Raw genomic sequence first — 18,712 nt, 5'->3', positions numbered from 1 at the left:
TGGGCAGGTAGAAGCCCCTCCCCTCCTCAGTCCTTTGGAACTCTGGGTAATGAAGTCTGGACAAAGCAGAAGAGCTCTGCTGCCCCCCAGCGGCCACGGACAGGACTGCAGCTGCTCTCACGTCTTCATTTTATTCGTTTTCTTCGTTTTTATTTTTGTTAGTAAAAATAAAATGTAAATGTAAATGTAATCAAATAAATATTAAATATTAAATTATACATCATATTTATAATATTGTCTTATTTGACCATATTTTAAATATTATATAAATACTTTTATTCATTTGTGAATTAAAGCTGGTCAGACAATATTATGAACTGATCAGCTGAGTGAAGGTGACCTTTGACCTGCTGGATATAAACTCATCACTTCCAGATGCTTTATTTATGACCGTGACCTTTGACCTGAAACTGACCTGGGATCATGACCAGCTGTTGACACCTGTCAATCATGTCGGTGTAAATAAAGCTTTTAATTGAATTAACTCTGAGTCTGTTCTCAGTGACGATGATTTTATTGATCGATGTTCCAGATGTTCCACATGTTCACAGCTGCTCTCATGGACCAACAGTCTGTCTGTGTGCTGCCTTGCTCAGCGGCTCAGTGGCAGCAACACGGAAAAAACCAGCCGCCGAGAGACGGTTCACATTTAAACTAAAACTGAGCTGCTCTCTGATTGGCTAAGAGTCCAGCTGAGCAGCCAATCAGAGACTTCCACCCAGATATGGAAGAAGAGGAAGAGGAGGAGGAGGAAGAGGACGAAACAAACGAGACAAAAACTGAATTCCTCTAAAGAAAAGACGAATAAAAGAATTAAAACAAAGTAGAAGAATCATAAAAGCTGGAGGTCGTCAGTCTGTGGTCACATGACTGTGGTCACATGATGCCGTTGGTGAGGTACTGGAAGCCGTCGTACAGTTTAGTGGTGAGCGACCTCATTGATCCGTCAACCAGCTGATCGATCAGCAGCTGCAGCTGCTCCTCCGTCAGACTCATGTGGAAACGCTCCTTCAGACCTCGCATGGTGCTGGAGCCGTGGAAGCAGGGCAGCTGGGACCCTGGGGGGGCAACCGGGACAATCAGTGCTGAAAGGAACAGCCAGCAGGTGGCGCTGCTAGCAGGACTGTGAGCTCACCTTGCTGCATGATCTCCACTATCTGCAACACTCGGTCCATGTGCTTCCTGGCTGCGATCAGACCCTGGAGCATCAGCATCTTATAGTAGTTAAACATGTCTCCATCTGGACCGCCCATCACCTGGCAGACGACACTCAGGGATTAATAACAACCAGGAGCAGACAGAGCCTGGCAGACGTTACACAGGGATTAATAACAACAAGGACCAGACAGAGCCTGGCAGACGGCAAGCAGGGATTAATAACAACCAGGAGCAGACACAGCCTGGCAGACGTTACACAGGGATTAATAACAACAAGGACCAGACAGAGCCTGGCAGACGGCAAGCAGGGATTAATAACAACCAGGAGCAGACAGAGCCTGGCAGACGACACTCAGGGATTAATAACAACAGGAGCAGACACAGCCTGGCAGATGTTACACAGGGATTAATAACAACCAGGAGCAGACATAGCCTGGCAGACGTTACACAGGGATTAATAACATTCAGGAGCAGACACGGCCTGGCATACGTTACACAGGGATTAATAACAACCAGGACCAGACACGGCCTGGCAGACGACACTCAGGGATTAATAACAACCAGGAGCAGACACAGCCTGGCAGACGTTACACAGGGATGAATAACAACCAGGAGCAGACAGAGCCTGGCAGACGTTACACAGGGATGAATAACAACCAGGAGCCGACAGAGCCTGGCAGACGTTACACAGGGATGAATAACAACCAGGACCAGACAGAGCCTGGCAGACGGCAAGCAGGGATTAATAACAACCAGGACCAGACACAGCCTGGCAGACGTTACACAGGGATGAATAACAACCAGGACCAGACAGAGCCTGGCAGACGGCAAGCAGGGATTAATAACAACCAGGACCAGACACAGCCTGGCAGACGTTACACAGGGATTAATAACAACCAGGACCAGACACAGCCTGGCAGACGTTACACAGGGATGAATAACAACCAGGAGCAGACAGAGCCTGGCAGACGTTACACAGGGATGAATAACAACCAGGACCAGACAGAGCCTGGCAGACGTTACACAGGGATGAATAACAACCAGGACCAGACAGAGCCTGGCAGACGTTACACAGGGATTAACAACAACCAGGACCAGACACAGCCTGGCAGACGTTACACAGGGATTAACAACAACCAGGAGCAGACACAGCCTGGCAGACGTTACACAGGGATTAATAACAACCAGGACCAGACACAGCCTGGCAGACGTTACACAGGGATTAACAACAACCAGGACCAGACACAGCCTGGCAGACGTTACACAGGGATTAATAAAACCAGGACCAGACACAGCCTGGCAGACGGCAAGCAGGGCGTTTGAGACTCACATCGACGAACTCAGCGGTGAGCTTGAAGGCCGACGTCTCAAAGCCGAGGTTCTTGGGCGAGCTGGAGAGGATGAAGCCGAAGTCGATGTGGATGATGTGGCCGTCGGCGTCCAGCAGGATGTTCCCGTTGTGCCTGAGGACGAAGACACGGGTCAGACCTGAGCGGCAGGACGCAGTGAGCGCGTGGGGCGGAGCTCACCTGTCTTTGACCTGCAGCAGGTAGCAGATGAGGCTGTAGCCGGCGCAGCTCTGGACGAAGTTCCTCTGGGCCGACAGGAAGGCTTCGGTGGTCGGCGCCCCGTGCTCCTGCAGGAAGTAGTCGAGCAGCGACAGCTGACTCTGCTTCTTCACCTGGTGCAGCGACACGGCGTTCACCACCGGCTCGATCATCCCGCTGTCGGCCGACAGGACCAGGATCTTATACGGCTTGATCCACAGAGGAACACGCTCCTGCTCCCAGGTAGACTGAAACAGGAAGTGATGTCACAGCTCCAGACAGACACAGGTCATGTGAGGAGGTCAGAGGTCATGTGAGGTGGTGGTTACCTGTAGCTGCTGCAGCACCTGATAGGCCAGCAGCTCCTGCCTCAGGTCGTCTCCACACTTGACAATGACGGACAGCAGCCTCCAGGTGGGCAGGTGACCGTAGGGGGAGCCCTCTCTGATCCTCCTGCAGAGGGACGCTCGTCACATCACACACACTGGACGCACATATCCCACAATGCACTGGGGCACACACCTACCTGACCTTCTCCTCCCACGGCTCCTTCAGGGCCACGGCCGACGGGTCCTCAGGGTCCCGTCTGAAGGTGGTGGGGGCCTGAGCCAGCTGCTCCGAGAGACGACGCCTGAGACAACACAGGTGAGAGAGACAGGTAAGAGAGACACGTAAGCGAGACAGGTGAGGACAGGTGAGGACAGGTGAGGACAGGTGAGGACCTGATGTCTCCAGCAGCGATGAACACTGGTTCCTTGTTGTCCAGGCTGGTGATGCTGTCCACAGAGAACTGACTGATGTTGTCACAGCTGTTGGTGTGAAGCTCAGGAAGCTGAGGACCAACATGGAAACATGTGTTACCTACATGCTAACGACATGCTAACGACATGTTATCTACATGCTAACTTCATGTACATGCTAACTACATGTTATCTACATGCTAGCTCCATGTACATGCTAACTACATGTTATCTACATGCTAACTTCATGCTAACTACATGTTATCTACTTGCTAACTCCATGTTCATGCTAACTACATGTTATCTACATGCTAGCTCCATATACATGCTAACTACATGTTATCTACATGCTAGCTCCATGTACATGCTAACGACATGTTATCTCCATGCTAACTTCATGCTAACTACATGTTATCTACATGCTAACTCCATGTACATGCTAACTACATGCTAACTTCATGCTAACTACATGTTATCTACATGCTAGCTCCATGTACATGCTAACTACATGTTATCTACATGCTAGCTCCATGTACATGCTAACTACATGTTATCTACATGCTAACTTCATGCTAACTACATGTTATCTACATGCTAGCTCCATGTACATGCTAACTACATGTTACCTACATGCTAGCTCCATGTACATGCTAACTACATGTTATCTACATGCTAGCTCCATGTACATGCTAACGACATGTTATCTAGATGCTAACTTCATGCTAACTACATGTTATCTACATGCTAGCTCCATGTACCGAATTTTTTGGACTATAAGTCGCACTTTTTTTCATGGTTTGGCTGGCCCTGCGACTTATATATTAAAATATATAATTTCACGTGTTCGTTATTTTCACACTGACAGCCGCGAGAGGGCACTCTAGGCTTGTGTGCCAGTATCTGCTACTTCTTTTACTCCTGCGTAATAGCGGCGGCGCGCCGTCTACCTCCGAAGTTCGCGGAGTTGCTTAGAAGTGACACAGAGGATGAAGAATTCAATGGATTTAGTGATTTGGAGTGAGATCGAGAGTTTGGTAAACTTGTTATGTTATGTTGTTTATGCTATAGTTATCTGAATAGCTGTTAACATACCAGACACCTATTCAGCCCGTTGTTCTATTGTTAGTACTATAACTTGCCTTTCAAGATGAAATGTGTTCTTGGTCTCCGATTTTATCAAATAAATTTCCCCCAAAAATGCGACTTATAGTCCAGTGCGACTTATATATGTTTTTTTCTTCTTCATTATGCATTTTTTAGCTGGTGCGACTTATACTCCGGAAAATACGGTACATGCTAACGACATGTTATCGACATGCTAACTTCATGCTAACTACATGTTATCTGCATGCTAACTACATGTTATCTACATGCTAACTTCATGCTAACTACATGTCATCTGCATGCTAACGACATGTTATCTAGATGCTAACTTCATGCTAACTACATGTTATCTACATGCTAACTTCATGCTAACTCCATGCTAACTACATGTTATCTGCATGCTAACTTCATGTTATCTGCATGCTAACTACATGTTATCTGCATGCTAACGACATGTTATCTGCATGCTAACGACATGTTATCTAGATGCTAACTTCATGCTAACGACATGTTTTTTTTTTTGTTTTTTTTAAATATATTTTTTGGGGGCTTTTTGTTGCCTTTATTATTGAGATAGCTGAAGATAGACAGGAAAGGGGGCAGAGAGAGAGGGGATAACACGCAGCAAAAAGCCACAGGTCGGACTCGAACCCTAGGCTGCTGCAACAAGGACTCATCCTCGGCACATGGGTCGCCAGCTCTACCCACTGAGCTATCCCGGCGACCCATGCTAACGACATGTTATCTAGATGCTAACTTCATGCTAACTCCATGCTAACTACATGTTATCTACATGCTAGCTCCATGTACATGCTAACTACATGTTATCTACATGCTAACTCCATGCTAACTACATGCTAACTCCATGCTAACTCCCCCCCCCCTTACCTCCACCTGCAGCTCTCCGATGTCGTCCACAGACCAGGCCTCGTCGTCGTTGTCGTAGTTGGGGACGACTGAGAAGCTCCCGGTTCTCTGCTCCAACGTCAGACCACAGTCCAGGTTCTCCACCGACCGGGTGCTCCGGATCCGGTTCTCTGGGATTCGGGTCGGAACGCTAGACGTCTCGAAGCTGTCGCACTCCAGAACCTCCACATAGATCAGGTAGGGGGCCTGAGGGGTCAGAGGTCACAGCGGTCAGGTGGGGGGCCTGAGGGGTCAGAGGTCAGAGAGGTCAAGTAGCAGGCCTGAGGGGTCAGGGGTGGGCGCTCTAACCTTGTCCTTGGAGTTGAGGACCACGGCCTGGCTGTGGGGCACCCGGACCACGTGGTGGTCGAAGGCGGCCGTCGGCAGCCAGACTCGTGCCGGCAGCTTGTGGTTGAGCAGCGACAGCTCTGAGATCAGACGCTGCGTCTTCTGCTCCTTGGTCGGCAGCGTGGCCAGACGCTTCCCGATGCCCAGCAGAGACTTGATGAACTCCCTCTGGGGGGCCAGACGCACCGGCTGGGGACAGATTGGACAGATTGGAGGGGAGGCAACATGAGACAAAGAAGAGGCGGAGCACAGACAGACAGGTGGAGCTCTGAGGTCTGTGTGTCTTTAAACTGATCAAGTTCAGTCATGTGATCAATCAGCTGGTCGACTCGTTAAAAACTGGAGACACACAGACACAGAGTCCATCAATCAACCAATCAATTAATCAATCAACCAATCAATTAATCAATAAATCAATCAACCAATCAACCAATCAATTAATCAATAAATCAATCAACCAATCAATCAACCAACCAACACTCATCTATTTACCCAGAACCTCAAACAGCTGATTGAATCCACCAGGACCAGAATCATTCAGTCCACAGATGAGCAGCTCAGCTGTGGACTGAACCAAAACCAGAACCAGAACTAAAACCCTAGGCCTCCATCACAGACTCCATTTCCCACAATGCACCTGCAGGTCATAACTTACGGAACCAGAGTCCAACTCCAGACTGTCGGAGCTGGAGCTGCTGTCCTAAGGACAAGAGGATGTGGGGTCAGCACCTCCTCACTACTCATTTATTAATTCATCCATTCATTCAGACGTAGCTGCTCTCCATCACCTCAGGACCATCTGTTCTAAACCCAGTGGCGGCTCCCCACCCTGTATCAGTATGGGCTGGCCCCTGGTGGCTGGGGGCCCCTCACCTCGTCCTGGCTGCTCTCCACCTTGGGGTTGCTGGCTGTTCTCTTCAGGTTGCTGCTGAGGCTGATGCTGACGGTGGCGTCTGACTTGGAGCGCTGATGAGTTCGTTTGGACGGGGACAGGCCGTGGTCTCCTCCGAGGGGCCCGGGGCCGGAGGATGCCGCAGGACAGAAGGGCGATAGAGTCAGGGGGTCCCTGCGTGCTCGAGGCCCCGAGGGCTTGAGTTCGTCAGACAGGATGAGCTTCCTGAGTTTGGTCCCTCTGGAGTAACGCTGGGTGGAGATGTGCATGTCAGAGGAGTAGGCCCCCAGGAGCCAGGCACACTGGAGGCTGAAGGAGATGCTCTGTCTGCAGCGGTGGACCTGGGGACGGAGGGGAGGGACGGGGGGGGGGGGGACACACAGGGGACACACAGGGGACACACAGGAGACACCCAGGGGACACACAGGAGACACCCAGGAGACACGCAGGGGACACCCAGGAGACACGCAGGAGACACACAGGGGACACACAGGGGACACGCAGGGGACACGCAGGGGACACACAGGAGACACACAGGGGACACGCAGGGGACACGCAGGGGACACACAGGAGACACACAGGAGACACACAGGGGACACACAGGGGACACGCAGGGGACACCCAGGAGACACACAGGAGACACCCAGGGGACACCCAGGGGACACGCAGGGGACACACAGGGGACACACAGGAGAGGAGACACACAGGGACACCCAGGAGACACGCAGGGGACACACAGGAGACACCCAGGGGACACCCAGGAGACACGCAGGGGACACCCAGGAGACACGCAGGAGACACATAGGGGACACACAGGGGACACGCAGGGGACACGCAGGGGACACCCAGGCGACACCCAGGGGACACGCAGGGGACACACAGGAGACACACAGGGGACACGCAGGGGACACGCAGGAGACACGCAGGGGACACGCAGGGGACACACAGGAGACACCCAGGGGACACGCAGGAGACACATAGGGGACACACAGGAGACACACAGGGGACACGCAGGGGACACACAGGAGACACACAGGGGACACGCAGGGGACACGCAGGGGACACACAGGAGACACCCAGGGGACACACAGGAGACACACAGGGGACACGCAGGGGACACGCAGGAGACACGCAGGGGACACGCAGGGGACACACAGGAGACACCCAGGCGACACCCAGGGGACACACAGGGGACACCCAGGGGACACGCAGGGGACACCCAGGAGACACACAGGGGACACCCAGGAGACACGCAGGGGACACGCAGGAGACACACAGGGGACACACAGGGGACACCCAGGGGACACCCAGGGGACACACAGGGGACACACAGGGGACACAGGAGACACACAGGGGACACACAGGGGACACACAGGAGAGGAGACACACAGGAGAGGAGACACACAGGGGACACCCAGGAGACACGCAGGGGACACGCAGGAGACACACAGGGGACACGCAGGAGACACACAGGGGACACACAGGGGACACACAGGAGACACCCAGGGGACACACAGGAGACACCCAGGGGACACGCAGGGGACACGCAGGGGACACCCAGGAGACACGCAGGAGACACCCAGGAGACACACAGGAGACACCCAGGGGACACACAGGAGACACGCAGGAGACACACAGGGGACACACAGGAGACACACAGGAGACACGCAGGGGACACACAGGAGACACACAGGAGACACGCAGGGGACACACAGGAGACACACAGGAGACACACAGGAGACACCCAGGAGACACGCAGGAGACACACAGGAGACACGCAGGAGACACACAGGGGACACACAGGGGACACACAGGAGACACGCAGGAGACACGCAGGAGACACGCAGGAGACACACAGGAGACACACTGTCAACAGTGATGCATTAAGACTTTCAGAGCTCTCATTAAGACGTGCTCGTCCTGCATTAAGGACCTCGTTAGGCTCCACCCACCACATAAGGCTTGATGGCGTCCCCCACGTCCTCGTCCATGTGGATGTACATGTTGAGCAGCTGGGGCAGGTAGAAGTCGACCTGCTCGTGGGGGAAGCTGAAGAGGCGGTTGCCGATGTACGCCTGGACGCCGGGCTCCTTGGAGTTGTGCAGGTAGGAGATCGCCATGGAAACGTCAAACAGCTTGGACTCGAACAGGCGCAGCAGCCACGACTGCTTGGAGGGGTTGTGCCTCTGCCGCCGCCGGGCGCTCTTCACCGAGCCAGGGGCCGGGCCCTCGGGGTCATCGTCCTCCTCTCTGATCTGCGAAGGTTTGGGGACGAGGGGGCCCGAAGGCTCCGCCCCGTTCTGCGGGGGGGGCTCATCCCCCTCCACCTGCCGCAGCTTCACCTTCTGCAGAACCTCCTGACACGCCCGCTGGGCCACCTCGGCATCGATCACCAGGCTGAGCTCAGACACGCCCTCGCTGATGACACCGAGTGGGGGGGTGACTGCCTGGGGGGGGCCGCAGGAGGAGGACGGGGTGGAGGGGAGAGAGAGGGAGGGGGAGGAGGAGACGGACAGGGAGGGGGAGGGGCTGTTCTGATCAGACGGGGCGGGGGAAGGATCCGGCTCCGTGTCCTCCATCATGGCGGCCGGGAAGCTCCGCCCTCTGAAACAGACTGAGGCCAAAGGTCAGCAGTCACTTTAGGAGGGCGGCCATTTGGTGTCTGCAAAACAAGCCCAGTGCATTGTGGGATTGTTAGAGACAGTTGAGTCTGGGTCAAACGTATCAGCTGATGAATCAGCTGACATAATAATAATAATAATAATAATAATAATATCAGCTGATGAATCAGGCTCCTTTAAGTCACTGACTGATTAGAGGCTGATGAGTTAATTAAATATTAATGAGGTTCATTAGTTTAGTTCTGACAGGAGGAGAAGATAGACCGGACCAGATTTAGCAAACTGCTAATTTCCATCTGCAGTCCCAGGGCAGGTAGGACAGACTATAGACACACACACACACATTATCACCCCCCCAACACACACACACACACACACAGATAAAAATGAAAAGATAAACTGTTACTATGATTTATTAACGTTGACTGAGTGCCTAAATCTCCAGCTGAATCTTTCCACCTCATGTGAGAAGCTACGTTAATCTACAGGTTTTCAGATTAACTGGGAGTGTGTTCCATGTTCTCACTGCGTTAAAGGAGAACGCTGATTGAGCTACAGTTCCCCTCATGGTGGACCATGATGGACCATGATGGACCTGGTGGTTCTACCCTCCATCAGCACAGGGCTGGACACATCTCCTCAGAGGTGGAGGTGCAGCATTATGAGACTGGAGTGTTTCTGTCTAAGATTTTAATATCTTGTTTGTGAACAGATGTGATTGGTTTCTTATTGTCCTGTGACCGTGATGTCCCACAGTAGTGGAGACATGAAGGTATGTCTCAGATGCATCTACTGTTAAAGCGGCTCTAATCAATCAGATTAGCATCGTGCTATCCCTTTCCGTCCACATAAATGTCTGGAAATGTGCTTTGTCAGTAACTTTGTTGGGTTTTTATCGTCTACATAAAGGACGGTGTCGTCAGCATACTGAGCAGCACCGGCCCCAACATGGAGCCCTGTGGTACCCCATAGCACAGGGTCCTATATTAGATATGAAGGAGGTGCTGTACCTGCTTCAGTCAAGCCCTCAGTTGAGCCGGTCAGCTGATGTTAGCCTAGCCTAGCTTAGCACAGAGCTAAGTGTTGGACAAAGACAGAGTCGTACTGAGACCTAGCGTTAGCATTAGCTCCTGATCCGCTGGTTCTGTGCAGTTTCTCAGTCACTAAGCTAACCGTTAGCTTTGAGCTTTGGTCAGAGATCATTAAAGTTTAAAGGTCGTTTAAAACACTTTGTTTCCCTGAATAAATCTCTAAACCCCAGTTTATCCTTCTACTGCTCCACGTTTGTTTTTATTCTCTTCACCGAACAATACAAATATTTTTAACTCACACTGTTTGTGTGTTTTCTGTGCAGCTCGCTGGCGAGCCGCCATCTTTGTTTTGGTTCTGGAGCAGAAGCGTCACTTGGAAAATAAGTTTTAAATCCATCGTTTTAAACTTCCGGAGACATTATTTGTCCTCTGGTGACACTACGCAGTCTGACAGGACGTCCGAGACGAGCCTCGGTAACTTTAGCCGGTAGCTCCGTGACTGAACTGACGCACCGGAGAAACGGAGCTAGCTGTCCGGCTAGCCGAAGCGCAGCTCCCGTTAACCGGGACCGACCGGGACCGACCGTGACCGGTGCTGAACCAGCTCCGGTCAGATCCTCGGGGAGTGATTAGCGTGAAGCTGAGCTGCGTTCAGTTAGCATTAGCCACCACACACCAGGCCAACTGTTTATAAAGCTCCATGCTGAACTACCGTCAGCACGGGGTCGCTACAGGTGACCTGTCCGATGCAGTGAGGTCCCGGATGTTCCCAGGTGAGCCGGTCTTACCTGGTTCTAGTTTAATGGGTCTGAAATGATGTTTTATGTCCACTTTGTCGCCTCCATTGATTCTTTCGGATCTTCATATCAGCCAACAACCACCAGGAGGCGCCTTCTCTTCTTCTGCTGCTTCCTGTCGGTGAACAGGCGACTTCCGGTTCAGCTTCGCCACCTGCTGGGGACACTGAGCACAGCAGCGCTGCTGATGAACGAACCAATAAATAAATAAATGAGGAGAGGACAGAGCAGTTTTCATCAGGAGTTTATTTAAAGGAAATAAACACATGTGAGTCAGAGAAGAGAAGAGAAAGATCAACGTTTAAATCCATGTTCAATCACTTTAATGATCCTCAGACACAAACATCAATGTTTAGGATTTGATCTAAAAGGTTAAATGATTGTTCTCATGGACTTTGGTCCCGTCCTGGGTCCCAGCGTCCCAGCGTCCCAGCGTCCCAGCGTTCTGTCCTCACAGCCAGATATCTGAGGTGCAGTCTCCTCCCGGGTACCGGAGCTCGTGGGCCAGAACCGGGCCGTCGGGTTCTTTACCAAAGTCCACCAGGAAGTCCTCGTTGAGGGACAGGCCGCCGCTGACAGTGTCCACGTCAATCTGCATCATCACCGAGCCCTCTCTGACCACAGAGACACAAGGAGACACTTGTGTGAGGACACAGGTACAAGGACAGACACAGGACAGGTGTCCAGTCGGATCAGTACCTGATCATGTCGGGGTAGAACTGTTTGTCCCACCCGCTGTACAGAGACGTCGTCACATAAAGTCTCCGACCGTCCAGACTGAGCTGCAGCATCTGAGGACTTCCAGGGACACGCTTCCCCTGAGAGACAGACAGGACAGAGAGAGACAGATGGAGACTGATGAGAGACAAACAGGGACGGAGAGAGAGACAGATGGGTGTGTGTCTCCATTTCCAGACTGGTACCTGGATGATGCGGGGACGGGGCTGCTCCTGGTTCTCTGGGTCCTCCAGGACTCTGATTGGTCCATCACTGAGAATACTTCCTCCCAGGAACACCTGGAACACACAGGAGACAAGTCTCAATGTCTCAGGAGTCACCTGTTCATTTTCATCATCTGGCAGGTGTCTTCAGACCTGGCCAACCAATCGGGGCTTCCTCCGGTCTGTGATGTCATACTGTCTGATGTCACCGTGCAGCCAATTACTGAAGTACAGGAAACGGTCGTCCAATGAGATCAGGATGTCTGTGATCAGACCTGGACAGACAGACAGGTGAGACAGAAGACAGACAGGTGAGACAGGTGAGACAGGAGACAGACAGGTGAGACAGACAGACAGGTGAGACAGGAGACAGACAGACAGGTGAGACAGAAGACAGACAGGTGAGACAGGAGACAGACAGACAGGTGAGACAGGAGACAGACAGACAGGTGAGACAGGAGACAGACAGACAGACAGTGTGTGTGTGTTACAGAGAGCAGAGGACTGTCATCGTGTAGAGTCCAGATGTCCCTGGTCATGTTTAGACCGACCAACAACACCAGATAAATAAAACAAATACAAAACCTACAAAGAACAAAATAGAAAAAAATGTTAAACAATAAAACCTGAAGTTCTTCAGATCCAGTCAGTGATGGACTGAAGGTGGAAACTGTTCCTGTGTCCCTGACAGTACGAGTCTGATGGGGTGTCCTGTCTCCTGATAACTCTGGTCCCAAGGTCCTGCAGATGTCCTGCAGATGTCCTGCAGATGTCCTATAGCTGTCCTGCAGATGTCCTATAGATGTCCTGCAGATGTCCTATAGCTGTCCTGCAGATGTCCTATAGCTGTCCTGCAGATGTCCTGCAGATGTCCTATAGATGTCCTGCAGATGTCCTATAGCTGTCCTGCAGATGTCCTATAGCTGTCCTGCAGATGTCCTATAGCTGTCCTATAGCTGTCCTGCAGATGTCCTGCAGATGTCCTATAGCTGTCCTGCAGATGTCCTATAGATGTCCTGCAGATGTCCTATAGCTGTCCTGCAGATGTCCTATAGCTGTCCTATAGCTGTCCTGCAGATGTCCTGCAGATGTCCTATAGATGTCCTGCAGATGTCCTATAGATGTCCTATAGCTGTCCTGCAGATGTCCTATAGATGTCCTGCAGATGTCCTATAGATGTCCTATAGCTGTCCTGCAGATGTCCTATAGCTGTCCTGCAGATGTCCTGCAGATGTCCTATAGTGGATACTGGTAAACAAGCCGACCGTCGCGGGTGCGCGCGCCGCTCAGAGGTCAGAAGACATCATCCAGGATGATGTTAACACGTAACTCCAGACTCAAGGGGGACAGCACCAGCGTCTCATAAAGTATTGGAGGAATGAAGGAGTTTCTCAGCAGATAATGTTATTTAGAGGCTGCGTCTCGATGCCCTGACCACTCCCGCTATGTGGATATACACTGATCTAAATATCTCCTGAACAAGTGCAAATGAAACCAAAGTGATACTGGTGAGTAAACGATGATATTTTATGCTAGAAATAAGGTCCAGGTTGTAAACAACAGTAGTTTCCCTTTAGATGCTCAGTGACAAAGCTACAGATGTTTCTGTAACGAGCAGTTCAATAAAAATCATTTATTTCAAGTCATACATCTTTTAATTTAATTCTAACAAATAGGCCCAGCCTATGGGAAGAACATTTACACTGAACGTATCTAATATTGTGTTGTTCATATTTAAATCATTCATTATGTTTTGTTGGGAAAAAAAAAGGATAAAATAATAAATAAAAAATCGCATATTAAATCGCAATTAGATTATTTTCCCAAATCGTTCAGCCCTCAAATTGATCACAGAACGTTTAATGGTTGTGGGTCCCACGCTCTTCTGCCGGTACCATGTGATGGTGCTGAAGACGACGCCACATGTGCTGGTTTAATATCCGTCCAGCTTCAGTCTGGATGCAGCAGAGCGAGCATGTAGCATGGAGCTGGTTCAGGGTTTATTATTAGGACAGTTCTCACAGTCTCAGTCCACACTTTAAGTTTTACCTGTTGCTGTAGATCTGTTAAACAATGTTATTGTTGTTTTAAAGCACACGTGTAGTTCTGACTCTCAGCTCATCCATATTACTGTCAAGTGAGCGTACATTAATTAGCAGCAGGCTAGGTAGCAGTGCTTGTGTAGCTCTAGCCTTTAGCCGAGCATGGAGCCCACCTCTGACCTCCCTCATGTAATGGAAGGGGAAACACTGCGACAGACAGACAGGTGAGACGTCAGACAGACAGGTGAGACAGACAGGTGAGACAGACCTGGCATCTCTGGCAGCATCCATCCCTCCACCTTCTTAGAGGGGACACTGATGACCTTCTCTGCAGCCCAGTCTCCTTTCTGTGACACAAAGACCAGAATGAGGCTGGAACCGTGCTAGCAGCTCTGAGCAGCTACATGCTAACATGTACACAAGCTAACAAGCTAATGTCCAACAGCTATAATGGTCGCTGTGCTGATCATGAAAGTGTTAGCATATTAGCATGAGCCAAGTTTAAGTAAACAATTTTGAAAACGTTTGTATTCAGGGGAAGTTTGATTGACAGAAGAGTTCTGCCGATTCTTGACCAACAGCAAAACACAAGAGCCCTGATCTGGGTCTCACTGGGACCAGAACCCTGTGGTACTGACCGGAGTTTTGTAGAACCTGAAGACAGTTCCCCCTAGAGCACATCCCACGTAGCCCTCGGTGGCGCTCGGGTCATGGAGGAACCGGACCTCCAGAGGAATGGCGCCGTCTTCCCCCAGGTCCAGAGTCTGCAGCTTCCTGTGAGTGGTCCAGTCCCAGACATGCAGAGACTTGCCGTAGTGGCCTGGGACACGACAACAGTGGACCAAGTCAGAACCTAGAACCCTTCAGAGCCAACTGCAAAAAGCACAGCTGGGTCAGGATGAAGCCTGGGAGGAAACCCGACCCCGACTCACCCTCTTTGACATGGGCAGGATTGAAACCATCAACCAGAGCTTTGGGAGCCCCCCATTCGGTGCTGATCATCACATTGTGTCTGGGTTGGTACCAGAAGTCATAGCCAAATGGTGCTGCTTCGCCCGGGTGCTCCCAGTTACCGAGCACCTCAAACGTCTCACCGTCCAGAAGAACAAAACCACCTGAGAAGACAGAACCAGGTGCTTCGCTAAAACCAGAGCGTTCTGGTACCGGCCTGACTCTCTGAGGCGGTCCTGGTGGAGGTCTTACCTTTGCCGTTGCCAGACGGGTCTCCCATGCAGCTGATCATGATCTGACCGCTGCCCAGACAGTGGCTGGTGTGAGGGTTCGCCAGGCCGCACTTCCAGAACAGATCCACAGGTTCTACCATCTGAAGACACAACAGAACCGCAACAGAACCTCAGACAAAGGATTATTCATGAAATCCAGACAGTGACCAGGTAATTAGTTGAGGAGTTGACCAGAACCCCAGGACCAGCTCCCTCTGGACCACCTCATTAAAGCTGTTACAGCTGACTGCACCGGCCCACCTCCGGGTCCGACTGGACTCCCAACCCGTGCCAATAATCTTCCAATCTAATGCGAACAGAACCCCAGAGACCTCATACGTGTTCTGGATGTTTATCAGAACCAACAGATTGTTCTTGTCCAACATCAGCAACAAATCAGAAGTCTCCTCTTTTAAAGGACAGCTGTGTTTATCATTCAGTCTGAACCTTGAATGAACCTCCCTCCTCTTCCTCCCTCCTCTTCCTCCCCTTCGTACTCCCACACATTTCTTTGTCTCTTGCTTCAGTTTTATTTTCTTTGAACAGCTGTTTTTCTCACCAGTTATAATCTCATAATTTTCTAATCACCAGTGAAACGAGTCGAACAAAAACTTTTCTTGAAACATAAACGTCTGTCCCTGTAGTTCCTGTCTCTATTGTTGTCACCACATTCAGACTCCAGTCACAATAAACAGAGATGTTAATCATCCGCTACGTGACCTGCAGCAGAGAGATAAGAACCTGGACTGTTAAAGTCTTCAGCGGCTGGACTCCTCTGGAACCAGCTCCCAGTCTCTGCTTTAAACCTTTCTGATAAAGCTGATATAGGTCGAGGCTGCTGGGGGACGTCCCATGATGTTACAGGTGCTATTCTGCTCCAGGTTTATTCCTTTTAAAAGGAGGTTCTGGTTCTGAGTTCTGTAAAGAGTCCTGAGATGACTGTGATTCTTATTGGTGCTTCAAGAGACTGTGTTGAGTTCTCCGAGAACCAGAACCCTGACCTCCACATCGTGGTCTGGGTTACAGTCTCGGTGCCGTTCGTACCTTGTGGATTCTTGGTGCTCTGGGATTCGTCCCAACGTCGATCACGTAGACTCTGGAGGAGATCAACGACGGAAGAATCAGACGGTTTCTTGTCTTGGAGGCGTCTCCGAAGCAGCTGCTGCAGGCGTTCCAGCCAGAGTGATGCAGCTCGTCACGGAGGTTCGGCATCGGCAGCCGGTGGATCACCTGAGGCCAGTTAACGGATTAGTATAGATCCAGACCTTTAAAAGTAATCCTGCAGGTCCAAGACACGAAAAGAAAGACCCGAAGAGAGAAGGAGAAGAAGAAGAAGAAGAAGAAGAAGAAGAAGAAAAAGAAGAAGAAGAAAAAGAAGAGGAGGAAATGTTGGCAAAGTATCGGAGAAGTAAAGTGAAGCAGCAGCAGCAAAAAGCAAAGACCTGACCCCTGAAGAACCAGGGTCTGGTTTATTCTGACGGATCAGGACCCTAACCTGGGAGTAGGTGGAGGATTTGGGGTCGACGTCAACGGTGGCCAGGTAGTCTGGTTTCAGGGTGTCGGTGTTGCGGTAGATGCAGGGCAGGTAGACGATCTCCTCTCTGGGACCTTCAATAAAAAGCTCATGATGAAGTTTAGGTCCCAGCTCTGAACTCACCCTGGACTCGTTCCAACGAATGGACTGAACTCTCACCCTTCATGGCATCCAGCGGGCTGCGGTAACCCGGTCCACATCCTGAACAGTTGGCTGTGAAAAAACAGGTCAGAGGTCAACAACTCCACCCGAGGAATGACTGAAGAGTTTCAGAGCAGAATAACGAGGTTCATCTCTAACGATCAGACACAAACCTCAGAGCTTCATAGGACTCTGGACACACCCAGAACCACATATCCTCTGGTCCACCTCAGTGTTACAGTTAAATGGATCATAGTAATCGACGAGTTCAGTCAGTTTGTACTGACTCCAGAAACAGAGTCTAGGTTCTAGATTTCAGATCAGACCAGGTCCAGGTACGGACATGAATCTGGACTCTGATCCACTAATCAACCAGATCTGGAGCAAGTCCAGCCGGTTGTAGATTCATGTGAACGAATGTGACCTGGACCAGCTGTTATATAACCATAAACTCGTTAAAGGAGCCGTTTGTTCTTCCACCATAACAATTAATCAATGATTAATAATAACTCATCAATAATTAATAACGCTGGTCAGATTCTGCTTCGTCTCCGAGTCACTGATTTAACTCTTATCATCAGATCCATCCAGATTATTCTGTATCTAGATTACGTTAGACCTGTCCTTGAACGCACTGCTGCAAAACCTATTATCTAAAAACCATGGCAACCTTCTGCTTGACCCCTAGCAACCGTCCAGAAAGCCCTAGCAACAGCCCGTGAACATGCATAAAAAGTGCTGCTGTTGTTTTTAATAAAGATTTAAAAGTTATTTAAGACTCTGTAAAACTCCTGCAGAGAAATCAAGTGCTCCTTATTAAACTAAATGCATTCGGTTCAAAAGTGAAGGACTGAAACAGAACAAGAGGTCACCAACCAGACATGAGAAAAACCTGATCCAACGGGTTGCAGCAGCAGCAGAGTTAAAGACACATGAACTCACCCATGGTTGAACTCCTGGTCTGATTCTGCAGGTCTGAACCGTCTCACACCAGAATCTCTGGGGTTTCATGATTGTCCATCAGCCAATCAGAGAGGAGGGGTGGGGCTTCACAGCTCATTGAAAAACCTTAACCCTCCAGCGCCCAGAGACACATTCATTTAGCCCAACATAAAACCTAAACAAGAGATACAGGGCCCCACGGAGTCAGGGCCTCAAGGAGTCAGGGCCTCAAGGAGTCAGGGCCCCACGGAGTCAGGGCCCCACGGAGTCAGGGAGCCTCTCAACATGGCAGCTCTGAGTCTGGGGCCGGTCACATGTTTGCACCCAGGGGCCCCGTCTTACATCAACACTGATTTTCCTGTTGCCCTCAAACTCCGACTTCCAAGTTCCCTCCCCCTGCAACATGGACTGTGTCCAACAAACGGCTGGAGGACAGAGGACGGAAGACGTCCTTCTGTCTCTGTTTTATGTTTCAGAGTTTGGACATTTTGAAACAGATACAGAAACAACAAATAAAAAATAAAATGTTTCTATTTTATTTTATTCTGAAGAGCAGCAGAAAAACAAAACGTGATCTACAACATAAACAGGAAATATGGTCAGAACATCGTGGTCATGTGACTGACCCATCCGTCACAACAGACCAGCCAATCAGAAGCGTCTCAGTGATAGGTTGAGTTTTCAGGTTTCTCTCTTTGTAAATATTAATGATTATTAATGTTTAAAATAATCGTGACGAAGCTGT

General features: G+C 50.4%; 2 protein-coding genes across 3 annotated transcripts; both read right to left on the bottom strand.

Moving 5' to 3' along the window:
- Positions 1 to 495: 495 nt before the first annotated feature.
- Positions 496 to 11,278, bottom strand: pi4kb (phosphatidylinositol 4-kinase, catalytic, beta). Of its 2 annotated transcripts, XM_084557210.1 has the most exons (13): positions 11,136 to 11,278; positions 8,648 to 9,357; positions 6,677 to 7,036; positions 6,459 to 6,503; positions 5,765 to 5,992; positions 5,438 to 5,662; positions 3,428 to 3,537; positions 3,232 to 3,336; positions 3,035 to 3,158; positions 2,688 to 2,953; positions 2,489 to 2,621; positions 1,136 to 1,256; positions 496 to 1,058 (listed from the first exon to the last, which is right to left on the bottom strand). In XM_084557210.1, the coding sequence occupies exons 2-13, from the start codon at positions 9,275 to 9,277 to the stop codon at positions 877 to 879; spliced, it is 2,529 nt and encodes an 842-aa protein (XP_084413336.1). In that variant the 5' UTR covers positions 9,278 to 9,357; positions 11,136 to 11,278; the 3' UTR covers positions 496 to 876. The 2 variants fall into 2 exon arrangements, with proteins under 2 accessions (XP_084413336.1, XP_084413337.1); XM_084557211.1 differs by lacking the exon at positions 6,459 to 6,503 and having other exon boundaries at positions 11,136 to 11,277.
- Positions 11,279 to 11,367: 89 nt separating this feature from the next.
- Positions 11,368 to 18,061, bottom strand: selenbp1 (selenium binding protein 1). Its single transcript, XM_084557216.1, has 12 exons — positions 17,968 to 18,061; positions 17,044 to 17,097; positions 16,846 to 16,958; positions 16,395 to 16,580; positions 15,331 to 15,451; positions 15,060 to 15,242; positions 14,766 to 14,947; positions 14,396 to 14,474; positions 12,239 to 12,360; positions 12,068 to 12,160; positions 11,844 to 11,962; positions 11,368 to 11,758 (listed from the first exon to the last, which is right to left on the bottom strand). The coding sequence occupies exons 1-12, from the start codon at positions 17,969 to 17,971 to the stop codon at positions 11,596 to 11,598; spliced, it is 1,419 nt and encodes a 472-aa protein (XP_084413342.1). The 5' UTR covers positions 17,972 to 18,061; the 3' UTR covers positions 11,368 to 11,595.
- Between the last annotated feature and the right edge of the window lie 651 nt (positions 18,062 to 18,712).

The sequence above is a fragment of the Chelon labrosus genome (genome assembly GCF_963514085.1).
Source record: "Chelon labrosus genome assembly, chromosome: 12".
Classification (NCBI taxonomy): domain Eukaryota; kingdom Metazoa; phylum Chordata; class Actinopteri; order Mugiliformes; family Mugilidae; genus Chelon; species Chelon labrosus.
The sequence above is the reverse complement of the archived record's forward strand: the minus strand, read 5'-3'. Positions and strand labels throughout refer to the sequence as shown.

Bases quoted from the DNA above. Each gene is read 5' to 3' on its own strand.
- selenbp1 (XM_084557216.1), bottom strand. The intron at 15,243-15,330 runs GTAAGACCTCCA...CTGTCTTCTCAG, and splicing joins CCCGTCTGGCAACGGCAAAG to GTGGTTTTGTTCTTCTGGAC. The intron at 11,759-11,843 runs GTACTGATCCGA...CTCTGTGGTCAG, and splicing joins TTCTACCCCGACATGATCAG to AGAGGGCTCGGTGATGATGC.
- pi4kb (XM_084557210.1), bottom strand. From the start codon at position 9,277: ATGATGGAGGACACGGAGCCGGATCCTTCCCCCGCCCCGTCTGATCAG. The intron at 6,504-6,676 runs GTGAGGGGCCCC...TCTTGTCCTTAG, and splicing joins TGGAGAGCAGCCAGGACGAG to GACAGCAGCTCCAGCTCCGA. The intron at 3,337-3,427 runs GTCCTCACCTGT...GTGTTGTCTCAG, and splicing joins ATCGCTGCTGGAGACATCAG to GCGTCGTCTCTCGGAGCAGC.